This window comes from Gastrolobium bilobum, unplaced genomic scaffold (assembly GCF_033153095.1).
Source record: "Gastrolobium bilobum isolate Gb01-03AN ecotype WA unplaced genomic scaffold, APGP_CSIRO_Gbil_v1 utg19495, whole genome shotgun sequence".
Classification (NCBI taxonomy): domain Eukaryota; kingdom Viridiplantae; phylum Streptophyta; class Magnoliopsida; order Fabales; family Fabaceae; genus Gastrolobium; species Gastrolobium bilobum.
In genome coordinates, this window is record NW_026898451.1 from 266,284 (window position 1) to 278,298 (window position 12,015).

General features: G+C 33.2%; 1 protein-coding gene across 1 annotated transcript; it reads left to right on the forward strand.

Annotated features, from left to right (window-relative positions):
- Positions 1-5,878: 5,878 nt before the first annotated feature.
- Positions 5,879-10,754, forward strand: LOC133316389 (UDP-glucose 4-epimerase GEPI48-like). Its single transcript, XM_061518129.1, has 9 exons — positions 5,879-6,278; positions 6,982-7,031; positions 7,215-7,350; positions 8,095-8,196; positions 8,489-8,716; positions 9,070-9,148; positions 9,285-9,367; positions 9,825-9,916; positions 10,223-10,754. The coding sequence occupies exons 1-9, from the start codon at positions 5,979-5,981 to the stop codon at positions 10,308-10,310; spliced, it is 1,158 nt and encodes a 385-aa protein (XP_061374113.1). The 5' UTR covers positions 5,879-5,978; the 3' UTR covers positions 10,311-10,754.
- The last annotated feature ends 1,261 nt before the right edge of the window (positions 10,755-12,015 follow it).

Sequence of the window (12,015 nt, forward strand, 5' to 3'; positions counted from 1 at the left end):
TATTATCTATAAACACCACTACAAATTGATCTAGGTAAGATCTAAAAATCCTATTCATATAGTCCATAAATACAGCTGGAGCATTTGTTAATCCAAAAGGCATCACTAGATATTCATAATGTTCGTACCTAGTCCTAAAGGTTGTCTTTGGAATGTCTTCAGTCTTAATCCTAATTTGGTGATATCCTGACCTCAAATCTATTTAGAAAACATTGTGGCTACTCTCAACTGATCTAAAAGGTCATCTATCCTAGGCAAAGAATATTTATTTTTAACGGTGACTTTGTTTAGTTTCCTATAATCCACACACAATCTCATACTTCCATCCTATTTCTTGATAAAAAGCACTGGTGCTCCCCAAGGTGACACACTTGGTCTGATGAACTGTTTTGATAAAAGTTCCTCTAATTGTTTCTTTAGTTCAACAAGCTCTACAGGTGACATCCTATAAGGTGCAATAGAAATTGGCCCTACTCTAGGTATTAGTTCAATGGAGAATTCAATTTCTCTGTTTGGAGGTAAACCTGGAATTTCATCCGGAAAAACCTCTGAGTATTCAGAGACAATAGGGATATTGGTTGCATCAGGTTTAACCTTTGCTTCTGAAAGATTAAAGAGAACATATACTTGTGCTCCATCTAACAAACTCTTCCTAAGTTGGGAAGTTGACAAAAATAAAGATTCACTGGGAAGTTCTGACTCTTTTGTGAAAATTATACTTTTATTATGACTATCAATGACCACACAATTAGCAGACAACCAATTCATACTGAGAATTACATCTATATCAATCACATGCAAACAAACTAAATCTATCTCAAACAATTTTTCTTCGAGTTGAAAATGACAATTTCTACAACTTGAAATGTGATTATCTTTTCTCCAGTAGGAAGAAAAATTTCAAGATAAGAAGGTAAAATGGAAATTGGCAATTTTAACTTTTGAGCAGAAGATGAGGATATGAAAGAATGAGAAGCCTCAGAGTCAAAAAGTACAGTTATAAGAGAATCTTGTATTAAGCCCGTACCTTGAACCAAGTTTAAAGCTTGAGCTGCTTTCTGACCATTTAAGGTGAAAACTCTTCCTCTTGTTGTAGGTTGGTTTGCTGAATTATGCCCTTGATTCTGAGGACAATTCCTCAACATATGTCCAGGCTCTCCACATTTAAAGCACACACCTCTTCCTGCCAAACATTCTCCAGCATGATTTTTTTTACATTTTGGACATACCTGAATATGGGAATTCGTCCGACCCGCATTCTTCTTCCCTCCATTGCTAGAAAAATTGGTTCCCGAGTTTTGCACCCGCGAAAACCTCCATTTGTTATTGTCATCACTCCTTCTTCGATTTAGGGCTATGTCCTTCTCTCTTGCATCCTCAGCCTCCTTCATACTTGCTTCAATGTCTCGGCACCTGTTTATTAATGATGAAAAATTCCTGATTTGGTGTCCTATTATCATACTTTTTGGTTCAGGTTTTAGTCCAGATTCAAATTTAGTTGTCAGCCATTCCTGATTAGGTTGATTCTGTATATAATTAGAATATCTAGATAATTCTTCAAATTTTGCCACATATTCTCCAACAGTCATGTTTCCTTGTTTTAGTTCAAGGAATTCTATTTCTTTTCTGTTTCTTACACTTTGAGAAAAGTATTTTTCTAAAAAGGCATCTTTAAAGATTGTCCAATTAATCCATGTTCCTTGGATTTTTGGTATTTGTCCACCAATGCTCTGCTTCTCCAATCAAGAAGTATGTGGCAAAGTTTACACAATGAGTATTAGGACAGTCCATTACCAGGAATATTTTCTCAAGTTCTTTTATCCATTCCATTACTGCCTCAGGGTTATAGACTTATAGTCTCCACGAAAAGTGGATGGTTTATGCTTACGAAATTCTGTAAGTCCTTTGTAGTCAGAATTAGGTCCTTCCGGAGCATTGACAATTCTAGGTCCACTTTCACTTTCATTATTATGGGTGTGATTTCTGGTTGAACGATCCTCCCTCAGCTCCTGAATATTTTGCTGATTAGTTACAGTTTGTTCTCTAAAAGCTTCTGCCACACGGGTAAATGCATCAGTTACTGGGTTAATTTCTGGTTCAGAAGTTGAAGAAGATATCTGCAATAGATCTACATATATTGTTTTATGATAGTGAGTTGATCAGGCTCAGTAAAATAATTCAAAATATGCATGACCATTGACAGAATACCCAACAACTATAATAGTTTAGGTCCTTTATTAATCTGAACCGCTGCTCTGATACCATAAAATGTAACATCCCTTAATGTTAACCTTTGTAAGGAATATTGCATATTCTCTTATTTTATGTATATTTTCGCTTTATGCACATTCAGTGAGAAATAAGATGAAAAGGAGTTAATGTTATTAATTAATACATATTGATGATAATAACAGTAAAGAAAATTATATAAACATCTACCAACATTACTTTATAGATAATGTTACGTCAGGTACAAAAGGAAGTTATTTTACATAGGTCCTACAGTCTACTAAATATTACATCACTTCAGTTTATATTTTACATACTGACATCACATAATTATACAATACAAGAGTCTTATCCTAATCTAGTCTATAGGTGTAAGTCTCCACACTCTCAGCATAGAATATCGAAACATCTCCTTGATTTCCTACTACAATATAAAACTCCATGCGATCCTCGTAAGAGTAAATATTGATACTCCATCCTTCTCCTGATAAGCTTAGATTAGGCATTATGATTTTCTGGAAAGGTTAGCAAAAAACAAACACACATGAGATAAATCTTAGTAATATTGAGGTTTCTAACTATAATCATTTCCAGCCGTAATAACGAAAAATACCATTCTCTCAGATAATTTAATAAAATGAAATAATATAATAAATAATACATTGTGTAATATTTAACTGAAGCTAAATAATTTTCCAACTTTGTGGTCTTCTACATATGAAAATACCACCTCTCAAACAACGAGTCTCACAACCCTTTCAACTCAAGAATACAACGAAGAATATATTTAGAAATGAATATACACTCTCAAAGTGTGGATATACAACTTTAAGCACTATGGGTATATGGATTTTCAAGATATGAGCTCAAATATGTTTGATCTTTGAAAGATATGAAATAATATGCAAATGATAGTGTAGAAGCTCTCAAAGTATGCTTAATATGTGTAGAAATGATGTCCAATGTTTTTGAGTCATTGGGAATGCATATATAGTGTTTTCATTGAAAACTAGTCGTTTATAGTCGTTGGGAAACTAGCAGTTGGGATCTCATTTGAAAAACTAGTCGTTTTATAGCTGTTTATAGCCGTTGGGATCACTTTTGAAAAATAGCCATTTTATAGCCGTTGGGATCTGTTTCCCAACTTGACAGCAACAACACTGTTTCGTATTTGGACTATAATTTGAGTTATACATGTCGGCTTGATGTGAGCCTGGTCTCGTTGGAAAGATAAAAGATAGATCTACAACTTTTATGAAGAACACAATATCCAAATCCATCATCTTAGATACGAAAAATTGTATGGAAGACAGCTGCGAAATTAAGCAACCAATTTTAAGTTCAAATGTGTTCTAGCTTGCTTCCAACTACTTTTTGTGAAAGATCTTGACTTGATAAATATGTTTTGAAGGTATACAATATGTCAAGGATTTTTTCCTTGGATTTTTCAAATTTCTTTCAAGTATACAAAATTTATGATTATGCAATTTGAAAAACACGTTTAATTTGAGAAAAACTTTGAGCTCATGCAATGCAATCTATCATATACCCTTACATATATTCTAAGTCCTAAAGATATATTCTAAATATAATTTTAGACTTAGCTTCATGTCTTGTGTCTTGGATCTTTACCTGAACTTGAGGCTTTGACTTGTTGAATATGACAATACTTGACACTTTGTTGGTTTTGATCATTTGTCACCATGGTTATGATATTGAGCTTCTCTTAGATGTTGTTCATGGTTAGTTGTCTTTGATCTTGATGTTGCTCTTCTAATTATTCCTTGTTGCTCTTGATCCAATGATCTTGTCATTTTGATATGACATCACTTTTCTTGTGTGGCTACATCATACATCTTCAATATCCACATCTGGTTGATATTTTTTGCTCTTGATCAATACTCTTATCTTTTTGTTGTTGCCACTTTGTTATCATCAAAACATACCTTGTATCTACTCTATACAACCACATATTGCATGTCATCCATGTGTCACATATGCACCATTCTCGCTGGGCAGTTGACCGAGATATATGCAGCCACTACCCTATATAAATTCCACCAACCCCACCATCGATCACTCTCAACCATCTCACTATCTTTCTACAAGTATTTTCTCTCTCTACAAAATTTTTCTATCTAATTGTGGATTTTCATTTTACGGTTAGTTTTTTTTTTGTTATTATTAGCATGTGTTAATATTAAAAATCATAGGATAGATGACATGTTTGATACAATTGAAAGAGTTGTTCTCAATATAGTTTTTTTTTTAATACAGTTCCCCATATAGGTTTGATTGTATTTTTTTTTGGTAGACCGGTTTGATTGTATTTAAACTAGATTAAATTGATATGAATACAAAAAATAAATAAAAAGGAAGCGTAATTTTCTTATTATAGCAAAGAAACTTAATAAAAAACAAGGTATTACTGTGACACGTTCACTAACAAAAAATCCTTTTGTAGCGAATCACTTATTAATAAAATAATTACATTTTACAATATAAAGTAAGGGTTCGTTTTGGGGCGAAAATCATGGTATTTTTATATTTTTAAGTTATTTCAGGATTATTATTGTATTTATAATTATAATTTTTTAATGTTTTAATGCAAAAACGATGTCGTTTTGAAAGTGAATGCAGATAACTTATCTGCAGCCCTGAATTTGATATTCCTTTTTTTTTTCATTCCTTTTTCTTTTTCTCATTATCACTTTTCCAGTTTTCTTTCTTTTTCTCATTCACATTCTTTTTCTTTTTCTCATCTTCACTTTTTCAGTTTTCATTCTTCTTCTCATTCACATTCTTTTTCTTTGCCTCATCCTCTCTCTTTTTTTTGCTCATTCCCCTTATGTACTTTTCTTTTGTATTCTAATAATTCATCCACTCAATCTAGAAACTATGCACACCCATACATAAAAAAGGTGCAGAAATATTTGTCTGATAAAGTAATTTTACAAGACAAGTTTTCGCCAATTAATTTTATTTTTAAAATAAATATATTAATTTATAATCTTTAAATAAATTAAAATTATGATACAATTTAAATTAAATTAAAAATAAACACATAATTAAATTGGGAAAACTTATACTTACTATCTTTTTTTTTACTTACTAATTCTTACTACCAAATCTTAACCATGATTTTTGTTAATCTAATAATCTATTGAAAATTAATAATTAATTAATAAAAGTGATCCAATAAATTATAATGGTTAAATTAACAGAGATAAACGATTAAGATTTGATAATAAGAGATAATAATAAAAATAATAAATATAACCTACCCAATTAAACTTGGGAAAAGTGTGTATCATTTTAAACGATGTAAAATTGTGTCATTTTAAATGAGAAAAAGAGATAGATAAAAGAGGAAAGAGAGTGGACAAAACAATTTAAAAGCGTGAATCCCACCTCTTTGTAAGAGTGAAAAGATATAAGTTGTATCATTTATAAGATAAACACTTTTTTTCATTAAACTTCCATACAAAAAATTGCTTGAGCAACTAGGCTCACAGTTTTTTTAACAAACCAAAAAAAGACAGCACTAGAAAGTCCTAGTGATTGATGTGGACGCAATATAAGGAAGAAAGAAACTCCATAAACGAAAATCAGAAGTGGACATACTGGAAATCCACGTGGCTGATCTGTTGTTTCCTCCATAAAAATTACCATAAAAGCATCAAAATCAAATTAAAGTAAGGATTACATGACTTTCGGAACGTGTCACAGAATTCTCGCCTTCTACGAATATGGCATCGCGCGTCAGCATTGGCAGTCTTACCTCTACACCATCCTATATAAATTCCCTTCTTTTTCGGTCACCTGTTAAGATTTCAAACCCATCATTGCAAAACGGTTCAATCATGCGTCCCAAAACCGTTCTAGTAACAGGCGGCGCCGGTTACATCGGCAGCCACACCGTTCTTCAGCTTTTGCTCGGCGGTTTCAAGGCTGTCGTCGTCGACAACCTCGACAATTCCTCCGAAGTCGCCATCAACAGAGTCAGGGAGCTCGCCGGTGAATTTGGGAATAACCTTTCCTTTCACAAGGTGCTCCTCCTGTTTTCTGTTTTATACAATTTCGATCTGTTGCATGCCTTTATGTTTATCAAAATTTGATTTTTTTTTTTATGGTTTTTGTTTTTCGAGATTAATGATTTTGGCGATTTAGGTTTCCCAATTCGGGTTTTGCTGTTTGAATTTTGTAATTCGTCTGGACTGGATATTTGTGCAATTTTGCAATTGCGGTCGGTGGGTCCAAATGGCAAAAGTTTTGTGCTTTATTCCGTCCCGTGCCGTTGCGCGTTAGCAGACGGCGACAGTTTAAAGTTTTTAGAGTAATTGGATTAGGTGCTCTGTCTGTTTCAAATTCATCCCAAAAGTTCACGATGTACTTTTTGATGTGATGTCGTTTTGGAGAACGGTGTTTATTTTGTAGTTAGATCCAATCTCGTTCTTGTGGTTTCTATGATGTCTAATTTGATTTACAATTTGGAATTTTATATTATATAGTTTCTCCTATCTATAAGGTTTTTATAAATGAATAAAGTTCAGTTGTCACAGCTGGTTTTATCTGGGCTATTTCGAATCTACTGTACATGTCTTATTTACGAATATTCTAGTTGTGGCAATTATAGATGCTAAGCACTTTAATCATTTAATTTTACATGTTGCTCAAGTGAATTGGAGCATATTTGCAATTAGTTTATTATAGTGATGACTGACTGTTTTTATTATATTGTGTCCACTGCAGGTAGACCTCCGAGACAGAGCTGCACTAGATCAAATTTTTGCTTCCGCACAGTAAGGATTATGATAGAATATTTGTTTTTCTTTTGTCGGTGCTTAGGATATTACGACAGAAGTTTCTGTAATAATGACAAAAAAAATAAAATTCATTCCTTCCTGTTGGTGCTTCATGTTCTCTTACAGTTGTACTTGATCATGTATCTTATAGCTGCTTCTTATCTATTTCTTTTCTCGTAGGTTTGATGCTGTCATACATTTTGCTGGACTGAAAGCAGTTGGTGAAAGTGTGCAGAAACCGTTACTCTACTACAACAATAACTTGATCGGGACAATAACTCTATTGGAAGTCATGGCTGCCCATGGATGCAAGAAGGTAAATTCCTTGTGCATTTTTTTGGTCCTGCATGATAGACTTCAACTGCATGGAAAGAGTATTATTAATATTCTCAGACTTCTATGGCACTGTAATGTCTTTTACTTGTTTTCTTATTTTTTTGTTTTAGAGTTCCTTCTTATCCCTTGGAGTACAACGCGTCTATTGCCAATTGAATTGCCTTACGTATTGCTTGTATATTTTATTTAAATTTCAGTTAAGTAGTTGACTCTAACGGCCATGAAGGAATATATTTGACTAACATTGTCAAATATTCATGGGGCTCGAGTTGTTGCTTTTGCTGCTGCAACTGCTGTTGTTTTTTCGAGGATGTTTAAGCTACTCACGGGGCTCTAGACATGTTGCTTATGCTCCTCATGTCTCCAACAGCCATGAATATACTAACATTGTCAAATATTCATGGGGCTCGAGTTGTTGTTTTTGCTGCTGCAACTTCTGTTTTTTTTTTCTAGGATGCTTATGCTCCTCACTATTGTTTGACAATTTATATGCGAGACTGGAAGGGGAGCCACCTTGTTCAATCTCAATATGAAGCCTTGTGGTCCTTAACGGGTTACTGTAATAGTTTTTTTGTTGTGATAGTGGGAAAGTATTAAGCCCTTAGGTTAACACTGTATGTTGACATTGAAGTGTCTTGTGAGGTTGGTTATGTAGTTTATTTTATTGCCTTGATGCTGCATTCTGCTTATTTCACTGATTTTGTATATATTTGAATTATTTCAGCTTGTGTTCTCATCTTCAGCCACTGTATATGGTTGGCCTAAGGAGGTTCCATGTACAGAAGAGTTCCCTCTGTCAGCAATGAACCCATATGGACAAACTAAGGTATGACTAGGAAACTTTTAAGGGTATTTGTTGTAAAGTGAAACTGGGTTTTCATTCGAATTCCGTCTTTGCCAACTATTGTCGGGGTCTTCTACAAAAATCTTTTATAATTTGGTAAATATTATTTTTGTTAAGGAGGATCCTCTATCCTCCAAATTATTTGTAATTTTCATCTTTTTGTCTTAAGGACATCCTCCTTTTCTCAAAACTAAAAAAAATTCTTGAATATTGTTTATATTAATGCTTGTCTTTGAAACTTGCAATGATATCTGATAAGAGTTTTGACTGTCAGCTTATCATCGAAGAAATTTGTCGCGATGTCCACCGTGCAGAGCCAGAATGGAATATAATATTGTTGAGATACTTCAACCCTGTGGGTGCACACCCTAGTGGTTATATTGGGGAGGATCCTCGCGGAATTCCAAACAATCTCATGCCATTTGTTCAGCAAGTAGCAGTTGGCAGACGGCCTGCATTGACAGTTTTTGGAAATGATTATAATACAGTTGATGGCACTGGGGTATATTCTCACTGGCTTTGACTTTTCTACTAAAAATTTTCCTTGGAAAGGAAATTTGCATGAATTTTTAGCAAAGCTCACACCATGCACCTCTTCTCCCTTTGGATTAGAATATTTTGGTTCGTTACAAGTTACACATCCTGAGCTACCTTAATTATAGTTGGGTCATTTCATGTGCACAATGTCTCCCCATCTCCCCATTTGAATTCCCCTGATAGCATTTCTGCTTAAGTGAACTACCTTCCCTCGTTGGATGGTTTCTGTTGGGTGCATGTATTTATTTCCCATTTTGGAAGATCTACTTTTGGTTTCATCACCGAGGATCTTACTCTGTGGTCTTATCTTTTTCTCAGGTTCGCGATTACATTCATGTTGTTGATTTAGCAGATGGGCACATTGCTGCATTGCTTAAACTAGATGAATCTAATATAGGTATTATTCCAAATTCATCAATATCTTCATATAGTTTACTCTGTCTCAGTTCTGGTAAATTCGGAGGCAGTGCCAATGTGGCAATTTTATTGTGGTAGAATTTTATGACTTTAATTTTCATGGTGTGTGTACACAGGTTGTGAGGTTTATAACTTGGGAACAGGAAAGGGAACATCAGTTTTGGAGATGGTTAGAGCTTTTGAAGAGGCCTCGGGAAAGGTAAAAATTAATGTTTCTTTTTCTGGTTTGTATCTGTCACCATAATCCTTGTGGTCACTTTAATGCCTATTTTTAAAGCATTTTTTTGATCACGTGCTTCCCCCCCACTTGTCGGGGATAGAGTAAACTTTATGTTTTATGGATTTGAAACCATAGTCTAAATCGGTGCACTTATAGTTGAGGATATATAGCTTCTTGAAGTTAAATTGGTTGCTTTAATATCAGTTACCATGCTTTGATAGTTTGATGTATGGAGTGCTATGGAAACATGAGAAGTGAGCAACAAAGTGTTCTATAAACCCAATATTTCTCCTCTGAGATTCTTTCTATCCAACTTATCTTTCAATTTTTTATATTCATAAAACCTAGACGACCTTGAACCAGGTCGTATATGATATATTTGGATTGAGCTATTCTTCAGTACATTAATAACTAATTCTTGTGATTATTTGTTTAGAAAATTCCACTGGTGATGGCTGGCCGGAGACCTGGTGATGCTGAAATTGTTTATGCATCAACGGAGAAAGCAGAAAGAGAACTTAAGTGGAAGTAAGTGTTAATTTGCTTTCAAAAGTATTGGCTCATGACATTTAACTGATCTTTAGGCTTTGCTTTCTAAATTATTGCCTGCAGTGAACATTATCACGTTGTTGATAGTGATCGTCTCCCTCCTGATTATACTGGCTAGATATTAAGTGCACATTTTTTTGTAACGAAACTTTCACGTACATTTCTGTCTCCTCAAAATTCAAATTTGCAACTGTCATATTAAGGAACATTTTCATTTTATTGATGAATTCTGGGAGCTCTTCTGGTCCTTACCTTTTTCTCACAAAAAATTATCTTACGTGGCAGGGCAAAATATGGCATTGTTGAGATGTGCCGTGATCAATGGAATTGGGCTAGCAAAAACCCCTATGGTTATGGGGACTCCGCCGATTAACGTTGATAATTATTAAATATACTATATGTATAATTCTCTTTTGGGTTCTTTTATGAACTCTGTCACACCATAGGTCTTGTGAATTTAGTTTTACCTAAACTTTTTTTTTAGCGATTTAAAGATGTCAAAGTACTTAAGTTATTATGATTTCTAGGTACATGGTAAATACGTAGCGGTTTACTTCACTGTAATTTAAAGGTTCTCTAGGTTCCGCCTTAAGGGCTATTGGTTATTACTTATTAAATAAGGAATCTCTCATGTGGAACATGATAGTGTCCTCTTTTGTAAAGTTTTACCTGAAGCTTTTTTTTAGCGATTTTAAGGTGTCTTTAAGTTATTATGATTTCTAGGTACATGGTAAATAAGTAGTGGTTTACTTTACTGTAATTTAAAGGTTCTCTAGGTTCCGCCTTACAGGCTATTGGTTATTAGATAAGGAATCACTCGTGGAACATGACAGTGTCCTATTTTGTAAATCTAAACCCCACACATTTTTTTTAAACCTTGTCTAACTGTTTATCCCACCTCATTACCCAGATTATAGTGTCCTCTAACTGAAAAAGAAAATTTCTCCGAAAAAAATGTATTAAGAGTAGCGTATAGTTATAATATTAAGGTTATTTTATTTTTTTTACTCTTCTCAGACATTGTCGACTTACATAGTGGAGTGAAAAAAAATAATTTTTTCCATTATAATTATGGGAATAACATGTGTCATTTTAAAGGATATAAGCTTTTATTATTTTAGATCATAACCGTTGATTTTCGTTCATCAACGGTTATAATTTATTTGATCAAAATTATTAATTAATTAATAATAAATTTGGCCCATTAAGTTTGACCCAATAGTTTATAACCGTTGATGGACAAAAATCAACGGTTAGAATCTAAAATGATATAAGCTTATATCCTTTAAAAGGATAGATGTTTTTTCCTATAATTATATATTATTTGTAATATATAGTTATTTTTTTTTTTACAGAAGATAATTTTTTTTCAACATGAGAAAAATGGAATCCTAAAATTTATTATTAGCAATTTTTAATATGAAATTTTGAATTAATTCTCTCCTAGTCTCCTATTTGTATTTGCTGATCACAAGCACTTTTGTGCAATTTCCGATAGGCTCCACCCAATTGCTGACAATAGGCCCATAAGAGATAACTTGGGCTTGTTAAAACATCTTCATGGTTTAAGTGCTTGTTTAGAAATGCTTAAATGATGGAATAGTTGTTCTTCTTCTTTCAAAATCTGGGAAATATGCTAAAAATAAGCAATTACTTTTTTAAAAATAAATTTATTTAAACTTGGATGAAGCATACTCTCTGTACAATTATTATGTATGATACTTAGAAGGTGTGCAAGTCGGATATTAACTGCAATCTTTAATCCGAGAAATTTTATTTGAACCTGAAACTTGAACCCGGGCTATGACTTGGGAGCTTAGGTCTTGCTAGAAAATAAATTACAAGTAGTAGTCATAAATTAGAAAACAAAAGTGTATTTTGACATTGCGTTTAATAGAAAAAACCGTGCATATTCTTCAAGTAATAACTTCTAGTTATTTATTCACTCACGGTATAGAAAATTGTGTTAATTACACTCTTACATCAAAAGAATAAAAGCTTAATTTATTTCTTATATATTAAATTACATTTTTGTAGTGATTAAATTTTTATAATTTATTTTTTACAAAATGATAAAT